We start from the raw sequence: 22,954 nt of genomic DNA, 5'->3' as shown, positions 1-22,954 counted from the left end.
CCTACTTACCTCGGTGTTCCAAGCGTCACTCGCTCATGTAGCTGTTTTTTTTCATCGGCTTTCATGTGTCCAAACAGAAGCTGTAGTAATTCTACATTTGATCAAAGTTACTGAAGACTTGTCAGATCAGAACATGATCGCTGCATATAAGTTCTATCAAAACATGTGATACTAGCGTCTCGTCCAATATTGTGTGTTGTCTGGTCTCGTGAGCTGGGTGTATCATCTTGCTGCTAGCTAAGCAGTTTGCCCCTTATCGCTATTACAGCACTGGTTCTGTTGCTGCTACGTTATGCAATACACTTGTTATGCAAAGGAAAGTTATGTTTTCATTTCCACGCATTTATTTTTTAAAAATTAAACGGACTTTTATTTCCTTCAACCTCAGTTGATCCACAAGATCATCGACCTCGGCTATGCAAAAGAGCTGGACCAGAGCAGTCTTTGCACCTCCTTTGTGGGAACGTTACAGTACTTGGTAAGTCAGACACCCACTGACACGTGACCTCATGGTCTTGTCTTGCTTGACCTCCTCCTCCGTGCATCATATATTCCAGGCTCCAGAGCTCATCGAGAGGCAGAAGTACACGGTCACTGTGGATTACTGGAGCTTCGGGACGTTGGTGTTTGAATGCATTACTGGATTTCGCCCCTTTTTGCCAAACTGGCAACCTGTTCGCTGGTAAAGTCACCTTTCTTTCACATTTCATAATACTGTAACTCTTCCTTCCTTTACAAATCAAGGTGTTGCACAATTAAACAATTTTTCCTGAGTTTTCTTAACATTCACCCCAGTTACGTGACTAATTTGAACATACAAGGAACACCTAAATAAACAGAAGTGGTCAACATGAAGAATTGCAGGATATGTGGGTTGTGCCAACATCAATGACTCTTGTCCTTCACTGTTATGCTTAATGAAAGATATAAAATCTGAGGGCAGTTTGGGTTGCAAAAAGGAAAAAACACCCTCCCATTTCAGTTTCAAGTGAAGATTAATTTTCTCCTTGTTGTATTTATGACACCGCTCTTCCATTCTAAACACTTAGAATGCAGAGTTAGCTATTTTTTGTACCTGACAGTTTCAACATCACGTGACCACTGTGAGGAAGACTGCAAGTGAGCAGTCGAAACTGTCAGGTACGAAAAACTAGCTAACTCTGGTCTGTAAAAAAGAACTGTTTAGAATGTATGAATGACACACGAAATGAACCTCTTGTGCTGGACTCTTGTATTGTGCCTATATGATGATTTTCTACATTTTTAACCAATGCTTTTCTTCTATTTTTAGGCACAATGAACTACGAATGAAGCAAGACATTGACATTGTCGTCTATGAGGACCTCTCCGCTGTGGTCCGCTTCTCCAAACATCTTCCTCAGCCCAACAACCTCAACAGGTGACACATGTCAAATATAATAAGACTGCTTTGAGTAATAGAGATACTATATCTGACCTGTCATGTTGTGTGTGTGTGTGTGTGTGTGGGGGGGGTGTGTGTGTGTGTGTGTGTGTGTGTGTGTGTGTGTGTGTGTGTGTGTGTGTGTGTGTCATAGTCTTTTAGCAGAGAAGCTGGAGAGGTGGCTGCGGCTGATGCTCAAGTGGTCTCCGCAAGAAAGAGGCAAAGATCCTGAAGCCACACCCAGCAACTGTTTCTCCCAGCTGGATCTTATTCTGCAGCTCAAAGTGAGATTTACTCAGGTTTATTTAAGGTTTTTTTTCCACCTCCTCAAACTTTAAGCATCTTTGGGTGTCTGGAAAAGCACTGCATACGTGTTATTATGTGTTATACACATTGTTACCATATTGATTCGACTACAAGACAACCCTGAATATAATAAGACCCCTTTTTTTCAACACAAGTTTTTGGAAAAATATGATTTAAGACAAAATCAATAATTCTCCATTTCACTGGTATGTGTGAGTGACAGAAAGAAACACTCAGTCAGACTTTGGAAGAAATTGTCTATTCTACGCAGTGATGACATCACAAAAAATAAACAGATTTTCAAAATCTTTTTTGTAATTAGGGTTTTTCTGTGATTTACAAAAACTGGTAAAAAGGTAGATTACCAAGTTTAAATTGTTCTTTATTTTTCTCATGCTGCTGCACCTCTCCTAATGCCTTCTGGTGCTCAGACGTTGAAAACTACTGTCCTAAATTGTTGACTCTTGTCGTTCCCGCTTAGCTGGTTCACGTTTTGAATATGACGACTGCGAAGATCCTGACATATTCAGTCTCCAATGACGACACGGTGGCCGACCTGCAAAAGAGGATAGAAGAGGACACAAGCATCCCTGCAGCCAAGCAGGAGCTGCTGCTGGAGGCCGGTTTAGCCTTGGAGGCCCAAGGGTCGGCCATGCAGTGTGCCATTGATTACAGCGTACGAATAGCATCTCATAGCACAGAATGCCTTCTTTACAGAATATTTGACAACACTGTGTGATAATGCATAATGTCTCTGCAGGAGATAGATGGCCGACGGACAGACTTACCTCTCGTCTTCCTGTTTGATCGCTCCTCTTGTAGTTACGAGCCACCGTTGACGCCTCGCACCCTCCCCGAAAACATCTGCTTTGTTCGTGAGTGTGCACATTCTTTCCTTTTCTCTAGTGACAAAATATTACAGTATACTTCTTCTCTGTGTCTTAACTATTCAAAATGTCAGTTTCAACTGGCTAATGTACCAATAATTTATTGTTGTACATTTGTGCATCATTTAAGATTTTTTACAGAAATGCCTGTGCAGTGCCTCGCCACTTCGTGCCCTAACCATCACATTTTTTCAAAAAATAATTAATAAATGATTGCTGTTTTGTGATTGACTACAGCGTATTATTTGTCAAAAATGTGCATATTTAAGCAACATGTTATATATTGTTGGCCTAAATTAAGCACTTTCAGGCATAAAAATAGCTAAATGAACCCAAAATACAAACATAAGGCATTCAAATATGTTGATGAAATATAGTATTATACACCAGTAAACAGGTGTCACTAGTAACACAAATACCAGACTTGGTTGCCGGAACAACAGGCTTTTATTGCAGGTTTGAATTATCTCACAACAGGCACAATAGTAATAACATAATAATAATAATAATAACAATCATAAAATGGGCTACTGTTGTGGCCATAATCCAACTAAAACTCCTGTCCACACGTCTGGAAGACATTTATTGCAACACACACGAACATGAGACATATTTACAGTATGTCTTAAATGGCTTATTTTCTACTATATCTACTATATATTGGGTAATACAAGTGTAAAGGTGACTAAAGATGTGTTATTTCATGTCTAGAGGGCTCTAATGTCAAATTTAGAAGGGACTAAACAGGTTTTTATGCTCAAACTATGAAAATGTTTGCTTTATAAATAAGGAATCCTACTTAGCGGGAATTCACATATCACGGTTGAGTCTGGAACCAATTAAAATTATTTATATTATTTATTTAATCAATATCTCTCTTTTGTTGTTATTTTTACATATATAACAGAGATACAGTATATGTCTTATATAGGTATGCACAGAAATGGGGGTCATCCCCTCATTAACATAATAAGAAACTATTATTATAGTCATGAAAATAAGTAATTTGCCACTTCTAAGTTCTACTAATTTACTACTTCTAATTGTGAGTACTTTTTTTACCTCATTCACACAACATTTGCTGCTTTAATGTATGTTACTGTATTTATTGCAACATTTCATTTTTAATTTAATTTACATGTTTATTATTCTGACAGTTTTAGTCCTCTATTCTTACAATGCAAATGCAAACATTGTACTGTATACCTTTTAAATGTGTTGGATGTAATTTGCCTTAGAATAAAAGGTCAACTGTATTTAGCCTATGAGTTATTTAAATGAATAAAATGATCATTATATGCCTTCTTATTGACCAGAAAATGACCCCAAGCACGTTTTGGCCTACAGCCATTTGAGGAGGACTTGTGGCCAGGCATGGCACAGCATCCGCTCCCTGAAGGAGGATTGGCAGAGGCTACAGCAGGGACAGAAAGCTGCCATGTAGGAAAGATAGACATACACACGTAAAGCACAAACTGCCCGAAGTGTTTGCTGTAATAATTACAGTGTTTTTCTTCCAGCATGAGCTTGCTGAGGCACAACTCGTCACTTTCTAAGCAAAAGAATGAGATGGTGTCCATGCACCAGAGACTCATGGCTAAGCTGGACTTCTTCACCACGAGCCTTCACATAGACATGGACAAATACCAGGAACAGACCGCCACCGGGATTGGTAGGCTTTTCACTGGTCAACAACATTGTACTATATCGCAAACAATTAAAGGATGTTTGATGGGGTACATTATTTTCCTCTACTATCGTGCATAGTACATCATTCTGTCCTAGTTTGTGGTTTTAAAACAAAGTATACATGTCTAGCTTCAGAGAAACTGCTGGGAGTGTGGAGGGAAATGGAGCAGACCGCTGTCAGCTGTGGTCAGGTACAAAGTGTGTATATCTTTCTGTGTGTGATGTGCGTTCTCACTTGCTCTTAAAATGACTGCTGGTATGCCTGCAGCCCAAAGTGAGTGAACTGGAGGATGAGATGATGCACCTACAGCAAGACATTCTAGACGTTCAGCGCCAGCCGTGGAGGAGCGGGGAGGCTTTGGACACACTGTGAGACACTTGCAAACTACTCTGTGACACATCAGGATGATCAGGTTTTGGGTTGGTCAACAGATGCATCATGAACTAATCCCTCTCTGTTTTTAGTGAGGGAAAGGCCATGGAGCTGCTGCGTAAACTCAGAGAGAAACCTAGAGGTTTGTACTATACATGCATTTTTTCCCTTTACCTCATTTGTGCTGTTATTCTCTGCATCTTTTTGGTCTGGTTGTAGACCAGCGGTTTTCAGGTGACGGCCAGGAGGTAGTGCGCTTGGTTGTTCAGGCAGTGCAATTCTACGAAAGGAAGCTCAGAGACTTCTACACACATCTGAGGTATTTCAACACGTCACACACTGCTTTCATGTGTCTCGAGTACAAAAAAACAAGGAACTTTTAAGCAATTGGAAAACATGAAAGAGTCGTTAATCTGATGAATCTGTGTGAGTATCTCAAGACATACAGTACTAGTAAAAAGTGACACACTTCCTCATGCTATTGAATGAGAAAGTGTTCAAACTTTTGACTGGTAGTGTATGTTGGTTTAAATTCTAGCATCTCTTCTGTAGAGCAGTTAATGACATCTAATTGCGTGTTTTACAGAATTTCTAACACAGTGAATGGCGTTGTCTGTCCACATGCCTGTTACCCAATCCTTCTCTGCTTTTGTGTTGTCGTGGCCGAGTGGTTAAGGCGATGGACTAGAAATCCATTGGGGTCTCCCCGCGCAGGTTCGAATCCTGCCGACAACGTTCCTTTTGGAACAGCATTAGGACTGTCTAGTGAAGACGAAAGACATCTGTGTTGTGCTACAGTTGAGTTCAGGCTTGTCCTTCCACTGCAGTGTGTGTGGTGTTGAGAGCTTTGTCACCTGTGTAAATAAGGGCATCATAACATACTTTGAAGTAGCATCTGATTAAAGTAGGGATGGGCGATAGACAGTATAGACAGTATATCCCAATATTTTTTCCGCAAAGTGAGTTTGGACGAAATGAAAGCCAAATATGTATGTCAAGTTGTTTTAAAATAAATACTTAACATGAGGAAATTTACTTAACATGAAATTTTAAAGCTTCATGCAAGATACACAATAGGCAATTTTTTAAAATAAATATACAAAAAGTCAAATATAATCTTTTTTATAACAAACCTTTAGCTATGCTCAACAAAAGCACAAAACAACAAAATACGAACAAGTGCCCGGTTTAAGAGGAAATTTTAAAATGTCAGTAACTCAAAAATACTTTAAATTGAACAGTAGCATTTTCTAGGTAAATATTTAAGAAGACACAAGCATGTCCTTATTTTGTGCCAGGAACACCAACCTGTCAACTGCATCAGGCTTAGCAACTGTCTGTCTGTCTGACTTCCTTGTACATTTGTCGTAAAGCTCGTCGTGCTACATAATTTAGACTGCGAAGCTCGCTGGACATCGTGAGTCCATTGGGGACTCACATGGGGGGACATACACATTGGGGAGGGAAAAAGTCCATTCATGCATTCTTAAAGGGATTCCTGCTAATAGGCGGAAATTTTAAATGTGTTTTTTTTTTTTTATCTGATTCATCAATTAATAGAAAAAATAATCGACCGATTAATCGATTTAAAATAATAATTAGTTGCAGCCCTACATTTGCTGCTAATCAGTTAATGTGAACACACTCCTGACAAGCCTAGAAAAGCCTGATTCGACCAATCAAGTTTTTATCTAGCTTTGTATCCCACATCTTCAATGTTTGGCTTGGTTAAGCAGCAAAACAAAGAAGACCCTGGATAAGTTAAGCTTGCTTCATAGTACAGGCCCAGGCCTCTGTATTGTTGTACAGTAGGGTTAGTCTGCAATGGAGCTCACAAGTTGTTTCCATCTGTTAATGCAAAACTAAGCTCTTATCAGCAGTATTCAAATGTGCGCGGGGAGAGCCTAATGGATTTCTAGTCCACGATAACACACTTCACCTTCCCTTGCTTCACAAAGTGATGTCACGCAGTGCTGGCCTGTCATGCATATTACATTTTGTTCAGGCAATGTGTGTGAACAGTGATGGCTTTGTCAGCATTGATGTCATTACATGGGACTTCAAAAAAGAGGCTTCTGTGTTTTACTAGGCCATTCTTGTGATATATGCTTAGTCTACAATAGAGCTCAGACCAACCTCTACTCAATTTGCTGTCACAACAGTTCTTTCCATCTGTTACCACAAAACTGAGGCGTTATCGGCAGGATTTGAACCTAAAGAGGGATACCCCAGTGGCTTTCTAGGCTATCGCCTTAACTACTTGGTCACAATAACACAATGTCACAAAGTGATGTAGCCCACCACTGGCCCAGCATGCTTATGACATTTTGTTTTGACGGCGTATGTGAACAGGGATGGTTTTGACAACATCAACGTTATTACATGAGACTATTCAGAAAAGCTTCTGTATTTCACTTGGTCAGTGGCATTATATACACTTCGCCTACAATGGAGTGCAGACCAACTTCTAGCCAAATTTTTGTCTCTGCATTAATTTCCACCTGTTGATGCAAGACTAAATTGTTATCGGCAGGATTCGAACCTGTGCAGGGAGACCCCAATGGATTTCAAAGGCATCGCTTTAACCACTCGGCCAAGATAACAGTTCTTCTGTGCGCTAATTCACAAAATTATGTCGACCACATCTGGCACCCACATTACAGTTCAACAGAACACACAAGACTTTATATAATGTCCTCCAGCTCTTAGCGCAATAAAAAAAGACACAGAGCAAGACATTTACACGCCCTTTGTTTTTTTTTTTTTGTTATTTTTTTTTTGGTTGGTTATTGCAGCAAGACAGGCGTTTGTCGCCAGCGTGTGATGGAGCTGCTGCCAAAGGTGGAAGGTGTGGTGATGAAGATGGCTGAGAGCGAACAAGTCCTGATGGGTCTGCAAGAGAAGCGACAAAGGGAGCTCTGGAACCTCCTCAAAGTCGCATGTGTGAGGAAATACGCATTTTTATCCCTCATTTGTTTAAGAACATGCTAGTGATTCATTGTGAATGAATAAATTGCTTTCGCTTATATCGTGTAGAGTAAAGTTCGGAGCCCCGTAAGTGGGAGTCCTGATGGATCTCGAACACCCTCTTCAGTGCCACCCCTAATGACCCCCAGACACAGTTTGCAGCAGTTGTGAGTACACACGCCTTTGCACCGATATACAGTGGAGTGAAAAAATGATTTCTTTTTTTTTTGCATGTTTATCACACTTAAATGTTTCAGATCATCAAACAAATTTAAATATTAGTGAATGACAACACAACTGAACACAAAATTCAGTTTTTAAATGAAACTTTTTATTATTAAGGGAGAAAAAAAAAATCCAAACCTACATGGCCCTGTGTGAAAAAGTGATTGCTGCCTCCCCGAGATTAATTGAGATCTATCAGTATGGAAAAGTTTATAAAGCCATTTCTAAAGCTTTGGCACTCAGCGAACTACAGTGAGAGCCATGGCAAAAAATTGAACAAATGGCGAAAACATGGAACAGTGGTGAAGGGTGGTGACAGCCGACCAAAATTACCCCAAGAGCACAGCTACGACTCATCCAAGAGGTCACAAAAGACCACACAACAACATCAGAACTGCAGGCCTCACTGGCCTCAGTTAAGGTCAGTGTTCATGACTCCACCATAAGAAAGACACTGGGCAAAAACAGCCTGCATGGCAGAGTTAGATGAAACCCACTGCTGAACAAAAAGAACATTAAGGCTTGTCTTAATTTTGCCAGAAAAAATCTGGGTGATCCCCAAGACCGTTGGGAGACAAAAGGAAGGTGTGTGTCCCATTACATCTGGTGTAAAAGTAACACCGCATTTCAGAAAAAGAACATCATACCAATAGTAAAATATGGTGGTGGTAGTGTGATGTTCTGGACTGTTTTGCTGCTTCAGGACCTGGATGACTTGCTGTGATAAATGGGACTATGAATTCTGCTGTCTACCAAAAAATCCTGAAGGAGAATGTCCGGCCATCTGTTTGTGACCTCAAACTGAAACCAACTTGGTTTCTGTAGCAGGACAATGATCAAAACACACCAGCAAGTCCACCTTTGAATGGCTGAAGAAAAACAAAATGAAGACTTTGGAGATGCCTAGTCAAAGTCCTGAGCTGAATCCTACTGAGATGCTGTAGCATGACCTTAAAAAGGCGCTTCATGCTGGAAAACCCTCCAATGTGGCTGAATTACAACAATTCTGTAAAGATGAGTGCGCCAAAGTTCCTCCACAGCGCTGTAAGAGACTCATTGCAAGTTATGCCAATGCTGGATTGCAGGGGTTGCTGCTAAGGGCGGCCCAACCAGTTATTAGGTTTAGGGGGCAATCACTTTTTCACACAGGGTCATGTAGGTTTGGATTTTTTTTCTCCATTAATAATAAAAACATTTCATTTAAAAACTGCATTTCGTGTTCAGTCATGTTGTCATTTACTAATATTTAAATTTGATGATCTGAAACACTTAAGTGTGACAAACATGTAAAAAAAAATAAGAAATCAGGAAGGGGGCAAACACTTTTTCACACAGCAAGTATTTATCTGCTGGATCTTGTGAATCATTGCCCACTGCAAGCAGACCGTAATGGCCAAATATGATAATAAATCCTTTGATGTGCATCGTTATCCAGGTCTGCACCTTATTGCAATTGGCCCATGCACCCCCCCGAAAGTTTCACAAATTTTTGTGAAAGCTACTTTTTGCGTCAGCATAACTTGCCTCTTTGTACGTGTCAGGGACGAGTCTCTGGTGGAGGAGAGCAGGAATTTTGAGAGTCGACTGCAGAGTTTGCTGCATGATACCATCCAGGAGTCGGCGAGCAGTATGGAGGTAAGATGGTCTGTTTTGGAAGAAGTTACCGTAAATGCTTCAATTAACCGCCAAGTCTCCTACGTGCATGATCTACAAATGCAAATGTCTCCAGTTAGCGCCTGCTTCCGATTAACACCCCAGCCTGTTGTCTGTCTTTGTGTCTCAGATGTTAAGGGAGTGGACGTGGCTGCACGGAAGCCAAAGCTTCTCTAGCGACCTCTCCTAGATTGGGACGTCCTCTGCTGCCTCTGAGTGGCTGTGAGCACAAACTACACAACTGTGTTCAACAGAAGGGAAAAAGGCCCACCTTTTGTGACTTATTTGATGCACAGTGACTTAATCCACGTATTTCCAGTCTAAAAAGCACTGTCGCAAATTTTCAAATATTCCACATTTGTATGTTATTTATGCGTTCATTTGTTGTTTTGTATACACATTTTAACAAATTTAGAGGCCCCAGATCAAGGGTGTGAAGTGTCATTCTACACAAGATGGCCAATCTTGTTACCTCCCCATCACAACCACCATGTTTCTGATTGAGTTGAGAACATAATCCGTTACTGGTCACTGGATAACATCCAATATGGAGACCATTTTTACTAATAATAATTGTAATCATTTACTATTAATAATTTGCTCCGCTACGGCCATTTTTTGGTAACATTTTCAGATTCTTAACTGTCATAAAGTGTAAAATGAAGTTAGCCACGGATAACAGTAAAATGTCAAGCCAATAACAGTCAAGTAGGTAAGACAGAAAGTAAATTCAACTAAAATCAGCATCTACTCAGGGAGAACTTTGTCTTTTTTAAGATTTACATGTGTCAAGGCAACATTCGCCATTGTATTATATCTTCTCAAGGGGATCACACTATAGAAATTAAACGTGATGTAACTTAATAGTAGTCAGTGTACAGCTGTCCTCTGAAAATGACTCAACACACAGCCATAATTATCACACACAGAACCGCCACTCCTCATCGCCAGCAGCACTCATGCTGCCCCAGACCATGGCGCTACCACCACAGTTACCTTGCTGCTTGCTTGTGTTGCCAATAATGGCTGTGTGTTGGCTCATTTTCAGTGGATAGTAAGTCTATACTGCTATACGAGCTGTACACTGACTACTATTAAGTATTTTCCCCTGGGAAGATATCTCATAAAAGTGGTTACTGAAATGTGAGATGTACTCACTTTTGTAAGATATTGCACACTATGTCTCCATCTGTTGGTACCTAAAAGAGAGGCGGTCATACTGTCAATGTCCTGTTACATTAATGTTGTATATTATTTTAGACGTTGATATCATGATTTATGAATTTGTAATGTTTACGTGTCAAGGCACAGAAACAAATGATCACCACATTGTTCATTTTTTTATTCCACTGATTCAATAAAATCAGTTAAGAGAACTAACATTCTTATACAAGCATAACAAGGGAAATGTTGCTGAACACAACGGGACAAGAGCCTAAAAAAATAGACCTTTAGGGCAACTGAAGGCGCTGAGGTGAAGTGGTGGAATTATAGGTGACTTCACCTTTTATTGCACTGTTCATTAGAGTCACTGTATTTGGCAACAAGGCAAAAATGGTGAGGGAAGTTTGCTTGCATGCAACAATGAAACACCCAAGCATGCACATTCTAATAGTAAATTATAAATATGAGAGCCAAACAATTTGATAATAAAGTTGAAATAAGGACTATTCAATATGAACAAGCCCAAAATTATTCATACCCTGGTCAAACATGACAAAGTCATACAATACTGTAAGAAGTGCGAAAAGATATAAAATAAAAGATGCCCTTTTAGTTGTTTTTTTACATTTGAGAAGTTTAGATTCCTGATCTTATTGGATAATTTAGAGGAAATGCAGTCTTTTCCACAGTTTTAATGGATCCAGGTACTTTCAATTCTAATCTAGTACTATGATTCCCAACCACCTGTGCCGTGGGAAATTATCCAATTGAACATAAATGGTCTGAAAATTATTATTTACTAGAAATTAGGGATGCACTATATTTTTTTGTGATGAACCTTTGAGTCATCTCTGGGAAACTTTTTGCACTTTTCAAACACTGCGGCGATAGGACCAAGCCCCGGGCGTCGTAGCGATGCTGGTGTTTCAGGTGGCTGAGCAGGTTTGATGTGTTGAAGCTCAATGTTTTTTTTCCCCCTCATCACAGAGCATTTGATGCAACTAGCATGGGAAATGTCTTCCTCTGGAACAATGAATGTTGCTTTATACAAGTGAGCACAGGGGAAGTTATAGGTCGTTATCACATGCAGGTGAAAAAAAGCATTTGATTTGCTCACCAGCACTGTACACGTAATCTTACCTCATTGGAGAATTTTTTTTTTTAAATTATTGTATTATTTTATTTATTCTTTATCTGAGCTATTTTTTAATGTCATAATTAATAAAGTCGGTCCGATAATTATCATGCACCCCTACTACAAAATATGTATCTGTGTTTATCTGTGGCAGAGATGTATATGACAGGCAAAACAAAGTAATAGCAGAAGGCACATATTTAACCAACTCATTATTTTAATACATGTACTTTTTGTGACATTTTTGTTTGGTGATTGTGCAGCAAGACTTTTCTAATGTAGCTTCTGTGACTTGAAAAGTCTCAAACTGTGGTAGGAATATCACTGGTGGTACCCAGGAACTACCATTTAAAAATGAATTTCAAACAGTCAAGACTTCTACAAAGATTTCATGCTTAACGTTCCGGATATGCTACAAGTCAGTGACTCACAAGTACAAAAACTGTACTTTACTGTACTTGCAAAGCCACATTTTTGCAGTGGTACTTGATCACCATTGATTGAGAACATGGTAATTGTAGTTGGAAAATGTACAGTATCTGCTTGTATTGAGAATGGCTCTGAGCAACTTCTTGCAGTTTTGCACCACTTCGTAACTAATTCAACAAATACAAAAAAATCACTTGGCCAGTGTATGACTAATACTTGGCTGAACTGCCTGACAAAAATGTTCAATTACTACTATAGATCTATCTACTATAGATGTGACTGTGTATGTAGTGACCACTAAGTCTCTGTACTGAATGGATATTGCATTGAAACAGACAGTGAAACAAACAGTCCTGCAAGGTTAAATAAGCCCTTAGAATGTGTTTCAATGTTGCTGGTTGGATCTTTCCTCTGCTTTTTGTCTCTCGTGTCTTTTTTTCTTCTCTTGTCATCTTCATGCCTCTAGCTCAAAGCCCATGCCCATCTTATGTCCACCACCGTTGATGTTCTTCCCATCTACAAGCGCAGAGAGCGTCAGCTTGACTCCTGCAGGAAGAAAAGCATCAGTGGTGATGCTCATTTTGTTGTTTCAGGAAGGAGCAGCAGTAAAGCAACAAACAAACCTGGCCTGAGGGTTTGTGTGTATCCAACGCCGACAAGGCATGCGTTGTTGACTTTGGTCTGTGTGGAGAAACAAAGCATCCTGAGTGTCCACAGACATAATGATCTGAATAGAACTAGTCATGTCACCATTCCTTACAGAAAGAGAGGTGTCCTTATCCAGCTGGTATTTGACTCCCACACCAAACAGCGTGTTGTTGCTTCCGGCCGTCCACGCCAGGTGGACCGCTGTTTCCATGTTGCTTTTCACCTTTTGGTAAATGGAGCCGTAAAACTCTGTGCCATCATTGCTGGAAAATACAAGCAGAGTATAAGACACCGCTATTGTGTATATTTTTCAGCACACATTTATAACTACTGTGTACAGTGGACACCGGTTTTCTTCATTAATTAGTTCCAAAAAGTCAGATGAAAAGCAAAATGTATGAAAACCTAAGCAATTTTTTCTATAGGAAATTGTGTGAATCCAATTAATCCATTCCAGACGCCCCAAAACAATGTAAAATACATATAAATGCAGAATGAAATGGATAGTTGGTTTATTGAAGAATTTGCTGGTGAAAATGGTGATGAGTGGAGGTGGCGGCTAGGGGACGTAAGAGCCAAGCGGGCGCTAACAAGCAAACAGCCCGTGTTGGTATGGAGGTGACACTCACACGCTGGTATGAAGCTGGAAGTCGGGAGCCTTGTATCCCAGAGCACAGTTGTTCTTGGTTATCATGGATTTGGCCGTGTCAAACGCCACCTGGTAGCCCACCAGCCAACCCTCGTAGCCCAGTACGGCGGCGCCGTGGACAGTGGGGCCGGCCATGTCAAAGTCCAGATCACAGCCCACATTGACAAAGTCACGCTTGTACGCCGTCTTCACTTTGGCACTCTTTTTGCTGCAGAGAGCAAAGAATGAAGAGCTCATTAATGGAGCTGAGCTATGCATAACACTGCACACATTTAGTCATTTTCCTCTGCATGAAAACACTACAGAGGTTACTAAAAAGGAGGAAGACAAGTCCTACCCAGTGTTTGGTACAAATGAGGTGTCCAGACCCAGCTTCAAGCCCTTTGCCAGCTGCAGACCAGAAGAAATCATTTAGAATTAGTAATTGTAGCTCATTTTTAACGTTACAGTTGAACCTCCATGTTGTACAAGTTTTAAGTACCAGTTCAACAAATATGCATAAAACTAAAAGGTCAAACATAAAAAAGTCAACCATCATACTGTCTCATGAGACTTAGCCTAGTGAGCATCTAAAGTACTTTGCTTTTTGTTACGCTACCACAGAAGGGTATCAGCGATGGCAGAGAGGAAAAGTGTGACGATAACCATAGACTGGGAAATGGGCGCTGTCTGCTGAGTACAATATCAGAAATGCAATTAAATTCAAATAAATTCAATTACATACGCAAATTATTTCTACAAAGACGCTAACCATACCCTTAGTATATACTACAACTTACTCTTGAATACTTACTCTTTCCAGCAATACAGTCGTCCCTCGCTACATCGCCGTTCGAACATCGCTCCCTCGCTCTATTGTGGTTTTTCAAAAATGTATTATTGAATAAATGATTGCTGTTTCATGATTGACTATGGCCTATAATTTGTGTAAAACATTGAAAGACAAGTCATATGTAGTATTCTGGCCACTAGGCGTCAGTAATGTTACACTGACAAGACATTAGCTTAGATTACGTTGCCTTACCACTGCATGGAGTCAGCCATGGCATGTCCAACATGATAGAGTGAAAAAAAAAAGTTCTCCTCACATTCCGTGTGGAAGTGGTACCGTTTTTGGTTTCTTACTTTGTCCTTCTTCCCCACTCCGTTTGGAAGTTTAGCTTGCTATATGTTATGAACAGTGGCCGTCTCTTATGTCCCTGCAGTGATCACGTAGCCTGAGCATTAGTGGTGAGCAATGTGATGTAAAGAAAGAATAATAGGGGTTTAAAGGTGATTATAGGGGTGTTATTTAATGTCTACGGGGCTCTAATAATGGTAAAAACTGTATTTAGAAAGTCATAAACAGGTTTTCCATGCTCTAACTATGAAGATATTCATTCCATTTATTCATACTGAATCCTATTTCGCAGAAATTCACTTACAGCGGTCATGTCTGGAACCAATTAACCGCGATAAACGAGGGGTGACTGTACTTATGAAACGCCACTAGTAAACAGCTTCCCGTTTCCTCTGTTATGGGTCCATGCTGGTGACAGTTTAAAAGTGGAACAGATAAATGCACTTTCAATTATTTCCTTTGGAGGTTCCACTATATTGAAATGTTTAAAAATGTTCCTGTTGGACTCCACCTGGTCCTCCATGGTGATTTCTGTGGTCAGAGTGTTGTCCGTGTTCCATTTCTGGCTGAAGCTGAGGCCCAGCTCGCTGAGTTTGTACTTGGTCTCCAGGTGGCCGCCTGACTTGCCAGTGTCTGTGTTGTTCGAGCCTGAGGTGGCAAACTCCTGCAAGACAAAACGGAGGGAAGAAATCAAGGTTTTGAAGGAGTGAAGAGATGACAACTGAAGCAACTAGAGGCAGGGAGGAAAAGCCAATCTTAAGGGGAGAGACTGCGAAGGAGAGGCAGGTGGTGAGTGCGTCTATGCTTTGGATGGGCTCCATCTGCAAGCTTTTGTACACATGTACTCTTTTAAGCTGCAGTGCACTGGTGTGTAACCCCAACACGCGCACACACTATCTTACCATCTGACACGGGGCATCCAAAGAAGAAAGAAGCAGAAAACAAGAGAAAGGATTCGGTTAGAGCGAGAAATGGGAGGTATCACAACCACATGCACCACATGGCCAAAAGATGATCAGTTTGTTGTACTTAGACAGGGAATACTTTCCCACAGCATGCTCACTGAAAAAAGTGACACTCTGTATTAAGTATGACTTGCTGAGAAGACCATAAATACTTACAACGCCACTCTGGGACTTGGTCTTCACATCGAGCTTCAGAATTCCATAACCTGGCAGGCATGAAAGGATGATGAATGCAATTTAATAATAAAGTTAGTTGTATGTCATATTAGGAGTTATGTTCACCAAAGCCCTTGCTGAAGATGTCTTTGGCAGATTTCCCCAAGTCTGAGTAGGCAGGAGGGACGGCCATTGTGTCTGAGGAAACAATAATGGATGTAGAAAACAACAACATGAATGATTTCTTTTCATGGGTCACCATATTTTCTTCAAAAGAGTATTGGAGCCATTTCAAAAAAAGAAAAATGAATATTTTGATCAAATGATTTTATTCCCCAACATTACGTACAATTATTGCCTCATAATAACGTTTCCCTGTTAAAAGAAAGGCATTTTTTCTTACAACCTTTTCATGTATTTTTTTTCTCTATTTTCTCATAAAAATAAATCTCAATTTTCTCAACACATATTATGTCATTTTTATTTTTTACTTCTTTAAATTATATAATTTAAATACATTACTTTTTTAACACTTTTTTTTTTTAATAATTGTACAATATGCATTTTTGCCTGTATCCAGACTTTCCGGACACCCTGTATGTTTGTACATGTTGTCCTTCCAGTACTTCTATAATAACTTCTAACAGCATTAGTTCTATTTTTAAATACCTTAAAACTTTTGTAAAAAGGGAGATTTGTTCCTGTCTTAACACACACACAAAAAAAAAAAAAAAATCATCCATCCATCCATTTTCTTCCGCTTATCCAGGTCCGGGTCGGAGGAGCAGCAGTCTCAGTCGGGAAATCCATACTTCCCCCGTCCCCGGCCACCTCTTCCAGTTCCACCGGTACGACAGAGGCATCCAGGCCAGTTGTGAGATATAATCCCTACAGCGTGTCCTAGGTCTCCTCCCTGTTGGGCACGCCGGAGCACCTCAACAGGGAGGGTACCAGGAGGCATCCATACTAGATGCCCGACCCACCTCAACTGGCTCCTCTCGATGTGAAGGAGCAGCCGCTCAACTCTGAGCCCCTCCCAGATGACCGAGCTCCTCACCCTATCTCTTAGGGTTAGTCCAGCCACCCTATGGTCACCACGTCAGTTAGGTGCAGCAACTGCCTTAATGGAGACGCTGCGCCGATCCGCCTGTCAATCTCAGGCTTCAACCTTCGCTCACTTGTGAACAAGACCTCGAGTTTAGATACCTAAACTCCTCCACCTGGGGCAAGACCTCGCTCCCAGCCTCAAGGGTGCAATCCACGCGTTTCTGACTAAGAGCCATGGCCTCAGATTTGCAGGTGCTGAGTCTCATCCAAGAAGCTTCACGCTCGGCTGCAAACCGCCTCAGTAAGCAGCCTGATAAGGCCATCAGGACCACATCATTTGCAAATACCAGAGACGAGATCCTAAGGCCTCCAAACCGGACGCCTTCGACGCCTTGGCTGCACCTCAAAATTCTGTCCATAAAAGTTATGAACAGAATCGGTGACCAATGGCGGCCTTAGTGGAGTGGAGGCCAACGTTCACCAGGAATAGGCTCAACTTCCTGCTGACAATGCAAACCAGGCTCCTGCTCCAGTTGTGCAAGGACTCAATGGCACTTAGTAGCGTGCCACCAACCCCGTACTGTACTCCCAGAGCAGCCCCCATAGGACACGATTGAATGCCTTTTCCAAGTCCACAAATCACATGTAGACTGGTTTAGCAAACTCCCATGCAGCCTCTGGTACCCTTTCAAGGGTGTAGAGCTGGTCCAGTGTTCCACGACCGGGATAAAAACCACATTGCACTTCCGAAGCTGAGGTTTGACTAACGGTCGTACCCTTCTCTCCAGCACTCTGGAATAGCCCACGGAAGCTGAGCAGTGTGATCTCCATATAGGAAAACACCCTCCAGTCGCCCTTCTTGACAAGGGGGAGCACCACCCTGGTCTGCCAATTCAGAGGTACTGTTCCCGACGCAATGTTCAAGAGACGTGTCAACCAAGACAGTCCCTCAACATCCGGAGCCTCCAGGAATCCTGGGTGAAACTCATCCACCCCTGGATCTTTGCCACCAGGGAGTTTTTTGACAACCTCAGATACCTTTGTGCCTTGAGACTCTGCTTCCTCTTTGGAAGGTACATCAGTGGGATTGAGAAGGGCCTGAAAGTAGTCCTTCCACCGCCCGACTATATCCATAGATGAGGTTAGCAGGCCTCCTTACCCACAGTAAACAGTGTGGACAAGGCACTGCCTCCCCTTTCCGAGGCCTTCAATGGTTTGGCAGAACCTCTCTGAGGCTGACCGAAAATTGTGCTCCATGGCCAAACCGAACTCCTCCCACATCCAAGTTTTTGCTTTCACCACCGGCGAAGCTGCGTGCCACTTGGTCTACGGCGTCACTAGCAGGGATGCTCTCCAGCACCCCTCTGATGGACCCCAAGAAGGTTGGGTACTCTAAGCTGCCATTTGGCGCATACGCACAAACGACAGTCAGGACCCTTTCCACAACCCAAAGGTGTACGGAAGTGACCCTCTCATTCACTGGGGATGACTCCAGTACAGAGGCACCGAGCTGGGGGGCTATTAATAAGCCCACAGTTGCTTGTCTCCTTTCCCCTGCAGCAACTCTAAAGTAAAACAAGGTTTAACCCCTTTTGAGAAGTTCCAGAATCCAAACTGTGGTTCTAGGTGAGTTTGATTGTGTCTAGTCAGATTGTCTGAACCTCTTGCACTGTCTCAGGCTCCTTCCCCACCAGAGAATTGACGTTGCATGTCCCAAGAACCCGATTTGGCAACCAGAGACCAGGTCTCCGAGCTGCCCACAATGCACCAGACCCACATGCTTTCCCCCCACAGGTGGTGGAGTCTACATGGGGTCTACATAGTCTCTGCTGGAGGGTATTCAAAAGACTGATTCTTTCACAAGAATGAAAGAACCATTCTTTTGAATACCCATGTGTGTAGCATGTGTTTTACAAACTGATAATGCCCACAACATCTGTTTTAAAGCAAAACAAAACAAACAAACTGAGGCACGATTTGCAATAAACAAGATGACTCATGCTAACTTTGAAACATACAATGCACTCAATGCATCACAATTAGCTATTTTTAACAACAATTTTCTACCAAATATTTGCTTTCAAACACAGTCACTATGGACAAAGGAGGAAGGGGGGGAAAAGCCTTGCCATCTGCAGGAGACCTGTCTGGTTGAAGGTGATGTATGACTACTCTCCTCCTCCCCCACTGACGACTAAGCAGAATGTGTGTTTGCAAGCTGTCAGGCAGGGCACAGAAACCAGCGCTAAAGCTGCATAGCAACACCTAGCCAGTTTACCGACAAAAGCATATATACTCTGTGGACACTACATTCGGTGCACCTGCACTATGGTAATGATGTGTACTGTGTACTGATGACCATAGATAGAACCCTCGTGGCTAAACATGGCGAAAGCAACAATAAGTCAACAATAATACTAAAAGAAGACGAGCATATGCACCGCAAAGTCAGCTGTGTTTAGTCTTGAATGTGAAGGAACTAGTTTTAATGTAGTGGTTAACTTCTTTTCACACTTGACTAGTAAAAACGTGAAAAAGCATGAAGAAGACTCGCCTTCAGCAGTCCTTCCTTTACACAGGCTGCAATTCTGTGACACATCAGCAAAGTGATATTCTTGATACACTACAATCCTGACATACTATATGTATTTTAATAAACTCTCATTGCTACAAAAATAACACTACAAGTATTGAACTACATTTGTAGTCCTACGGGTAATGAATATTAGTTCATTTCATTCCACGGCTGTATTATATATTCTTGCTGTACAAAGATCATGATGCTTTGTTTTGAGAGGTATTCAGTTAACAATATGTGACTGTGCAGATGTAGCCGTGTGTGCATTATGAGCAGAATAAGTGACGGAAGCTAGCTTTAGCTGTTTTGGTTGAAGGACAGCAACCAGCTGTCCGTCAAAGAACTGCATTGCATTACAATATACGAGCCCTCAGACCGTCATCATCAGTGTCCCAATCCCAACATCACACAATTAGCTTACACAGCTACTATATTTGATTACGTTCTTATCAACCACAGCCAAACTGGAAAAAAGCCGAGGCTCACAATCTTTGGGACTCTGATGATTCTAGCGTCTGATGAAGCACTCTGCACTCACCGTGTCCCTTGGATGCTGCGTGGTGCTGACATGTCACACAGCGGTCTTTGTTCCCTGTCTTGTTCTGCTGCGGCACCCTGCCCTTTCCTTTTTCTGCCATGTCTCTTCAGAGGAGCGAGGAGGAGGGACAATAGACAACTTTGGCATGTACTCTTTTCGATAGCAACTCAGTGATTATGCATTTATTTGTTGTTACAGCTGGAGTCCCTGCAGAGCGCAGAGACCCCCTATTGCGTCACATGTTCAGTTCATGTTGCAAAGGCCAACAGATGATGACTGCGTGTACTTTGTGCACAGCATGGGAACATGATAAGACTATGAATGGCGCGGAGATAAGATTAACACCTCAACACACAATGAAACATAATAATTACAGGGGCATCCGGTGCTCTTGAGGTTTGACGAATTAGGAATTCAACCGAAATTTCCTACTGCCAAAAAAAATCACAAAAGTCTGAAGTCACAAAAAACAATCCAGAACATGACCCAAGCATGAGACCTCAGTTTAGCAAGCACCTTTTCATCTGTGACCACCGGAGAAGGATACCAATACCAGCAATGAGGAGTAAAGACCAGACAAAAGACCCCCAAAACTTTTCATTTGGCCTGCCATCCAAATAATGTAAAGCAGGGGTCTCAAACGCGCGGCCCGCCGGGTCATATTTTGCGGCGCGCGACTAGACATGGAGGAGTAGTGTAAATGCTATAAAAAATATTTCTTTTTGATATGATTCTACTTTATAGCATCGATCTACTTGAGAGACATGAGATGTTGTGTTCTCTGAATGAGTTTAAAACAGCTTTACTGTTTTTCAGACACTGAAACTAAAATCCTGTTTACACTTATGTTGCTAAAACACCCTCATTCTTTTTGTACCATTGCTGCTTGTAGTCTGGTTAAAATATGCTGCAAAAATTCCACCCCTTCTGTATCGCTTGTCTTCATTGGGGTCATGAGCAAGCTGGAGCCTATCCCAGCTGAATGCAGCAAAATACAAACTATAAAATGTATTTATTTTTTTGTTCCACCCTATCACTGTATCGAGATATTATTATCGGGAGCCATGCACCGCGTGTCATACCGTATTGTGGGGCACGCTGAGATTCCCAGCCCTATTCCTAATACTTCATGCGGCCCAGCCACAACCAGACCCTACCTCCAGTGGCCCCCAGTGAAATTGAGTTTGAGACCCCTGATGTAAAGCATTCAGTCTAACTATGTAAAGAAGTGCTTGTTCATGCAGTACTTCTTCCACTCACGGAATATGACGTTCTCTAGTCTAAAAAAAAGGAAAATAGAATGAACTGAAAATTGGACTTTAAACAGCAGCTGGACTACAAAATATGCATTTAGCAAAAAAGCAGAAGGGAAGCCAATATGTTTACTTTGCAAAGTAAACACTGTTTCGAAGGAATAGAACCAGTGGAGGCATTTTCAGATGAAATTTTATATAGCCTATATAATACCTCCACAGAATACTTTTTTTATTTTTTACCATAGCATCTGACATTCACGGTGTCTGCTGAGAAATATTCTGGCCCTTGGACAAAGACCCCCGTTTTCGATAATATATCAACATGAGCACATTCAGACCAGGTTGCATTTTGATTATTGTTATATGTTATGTTATCGTTTAAAAGCGGCAACTCTCTAAAACAAACATGCACATTGATCATAAAAATGTGCCATGAAAAGTGTCCCCCATTTGTCAAAAGTGAGTCCACTGACTGGTCTGAAGTGACTTTTCACCCATTTGTTCACCCATTTCACAAGTCTGTCATGTACCTATTCACTTCCTTCATCGCACACCAAGACCCCTTTATTCTACACTCTGACCCCCTCTTCCCTCTCTCGTAGACTGTTCTAAATTTAGTACCTGGGTGAACCTGACACTAACACACATGTGACTGGGGATTTTAAAATGGGTCCTCCAGGTTCAGCGCGACTAAATCCATCAAATGCAAGTGCATTTACTTGTCCTTCTGGGCCATCTTTGTTCTATTTTTATATCGCATGGCTATGAGCCATCTGACCCTCATACACAATGTGCCTTGACGGCGCTCAAAGGTCAAAAAGATAAAAAAAAAAAAAGTGACACACAGCCGGAAAGATGGCAAATGCATTCATTACAGCACCTTATTTAAGAAAAAAATGTATTTTTCATGTTGCACTAACGTTGCAATCACCTGAAACATGATGATTTGTGCAAATGGACTTTTTAAATGACTTTGTATATTTGTTGTGCAACAGAATTAAAATGTGCAGTTACTGTTTTGATCAAAGTCAAGTGTGGAGCATTCATACTATATAGACCAACGTGTGATAAGGCCAAGAGCAGTCAAGTTACACATATAGCGTGAATGTACAAAACTAGTCGTGGGACTGTAACAGTTCAACTACTGTAAGTTACTATTCTAAGCATATAGATCATTACAGTCCTAATTCCAGCATGTATACTTGATGCACCTGATGGTGTTAATGTTTTAATGCGCACCATAGACTGTTTCTTATAGCACAATAGCAAGGAAGGTGTCAATAGGTTGTGGTGGTGTGAGTGCCAACAGATAAGACCCTCACTCTACAGAAAATAATGACCTTTCCTTCTTGTGACAAGTTTCGGTGGAAACAAAGTCTTCTTATTAGACACTGCACGTTACCCAGGCTATACCTTGCAGATCCAGCCTTTATAGAACACCACTTTACTCACCAACATCAATTACGGTCAGTTTGTGCTTACTGAAATAAGATCGAATGCGTTTTAAGTAGTGAGTGTCAATAAACTGACAAGTGTGCATATGCCTGAACTGACAAGAGTACATGACAGCTGTTTGTCTTTATCCAGCAATCAAACACATCTTGACAGTTCCTACCCAAGCATAATGTTGTAAATCATCCACATGGTCAGAACTTCTTAAAAAAAACAAAAAGAAAGTTGTTGTCTTACCTTTGAGGTTTGGCGATGTAAGCACACTGACAACACCACGCTGCTGTGGGACAAGGAGAAAACACACAGGGGATAGTA

General features: G+C 41.4%; 2 protein-coding genes and 1 non-coding gene across 4 annotated transcripts in view; 2 read left to right on the top strand and 1 right to left on the bottom strand.

The window, feature by feature from the left end:
• Positions 1-12,089, top strand: part of ikbkb (inhibitor of nuclear factor kappa B kinase subunit beta) — a 21,668-nt gene extending 9,579 nt beyond the window's left edge. The window contains exons 7-22 of the mRNA XM_054773667.1: positions 389-478; positions 558-682; positions 1,292-1,399; positions 1,557-1,686; positions 2,190-2,384; positions 2,469-2,583; positions 3,912-4,035; positions 4,116-4,267; positions 4,414-4,475; positions 4,553-4,653; positions 4,750-4,799; positions 4,877-4,976; positions 7,453-7,600; positions 7,694-7,791; positions 9,391-9,484; positions 9,633-12,089. Coding sequence (XP_054629642.1) covers positions 389-478; positions 558-682; positions 1,292-1,399; positions 1,557-1,686; positions 2,190-2,384; positions 2,469-2,583; positions 3,912-4,035; positions 4,116-4,267; positions 4,414-4,475; positions 4,553-4,653; positions 4,750-4,799; positions 4,877-4,976; positions 7,453-7,600; positions 7,694-7,791; positions 9,391-9,484; positions 9,633-9,692 — 1,752 coding nt within the window. The 3' untranslated portion in view covers positions 9,693-12,089. The remainder of the gene's footprint in view (positions 1-388; positions 479-557; positions 683-1,291; positions 1,400-1,556; positions 1,687-2,189; positions 2,385-2,468; positions 2,584-3,911; positions 4,036-4,115; positions 4,268-4,413; positions 4,476-4,552; positions 4,654-4,749; positions 4,800-4,876; positions 4,977-7,452; positions 7,601-7,693; positions 7,792-9,390; positions 9,485-9,632) is intronic.
• Positions 5,311-5,392, top strand: trnas-aga (transfer RNA serine (anticodon AGA)). The gene has a single exon. It is a non-coding gene; the product is annotated as a tRNA-Ser (tRNA).
• vdac3 (voltage-dependent anion channel 3) lies at positions 10,830-22,954 on the bottom strand. 2 transcript variants are annotated; one of them, XM_054773668.1, is made up of 10 exons: positions 22,877-22,954; positions 19,932-20,035; positions 15,895-15,966; positions 15,769-15,818; positions 15,159-15,311; positions 13,865-13,917; positions 13,508-13,735; positions 12,991-13,141; positions 12,854-12,911; positions 10,830-12,776 (listed from the first exon to the last, which is right to left on the bottom strand). In XM_054773668.1, the coding sequence occupies exons 2-10, from the start codon at positions 20,029-20,031 to the stop codon at positions 12,685-12,687; spliced, it is 957 nt and encodes a 318-aa protein (XP_054629643.1). In that variant the 5' UTR covers positions 20,032-20,035; positions 22,877-22,954; the 3' UTR covers positions 10,830-12,684. The 2 variants fall into 2 exon arrangements, with proteins under 2 accessions (XP_054629643.1, XP_054629644.1); XM_054773669.1 differs by lacking the exon at positions 19,932-20,035 and having other exon boundaries at positions 22,877-22,942.

This window comes from Dunckerocampus dactyliophorus, chromosome 4, assembly GCF_027744805.1.
Source record: "Dunckerocampus dactyliophorus isolate RoL2022-P2 chromosome 4, RoL_Ddac_1.1, whole genome shotgun sequence".
In the NCBI taxonomy this organism is placed as follows: Eukaryota; Metazoa; Chordata; class Actinopteri; order Syngnathiformes; family Syngnathidae; genus Dunckerocampus; species Dunckerocampus dactyliophorus.
The sequence above is the reverse complement of the archived record's forward strand: the minus strand, read 5'-3'. Positions and strand labels throughout refer to the sequence as shown.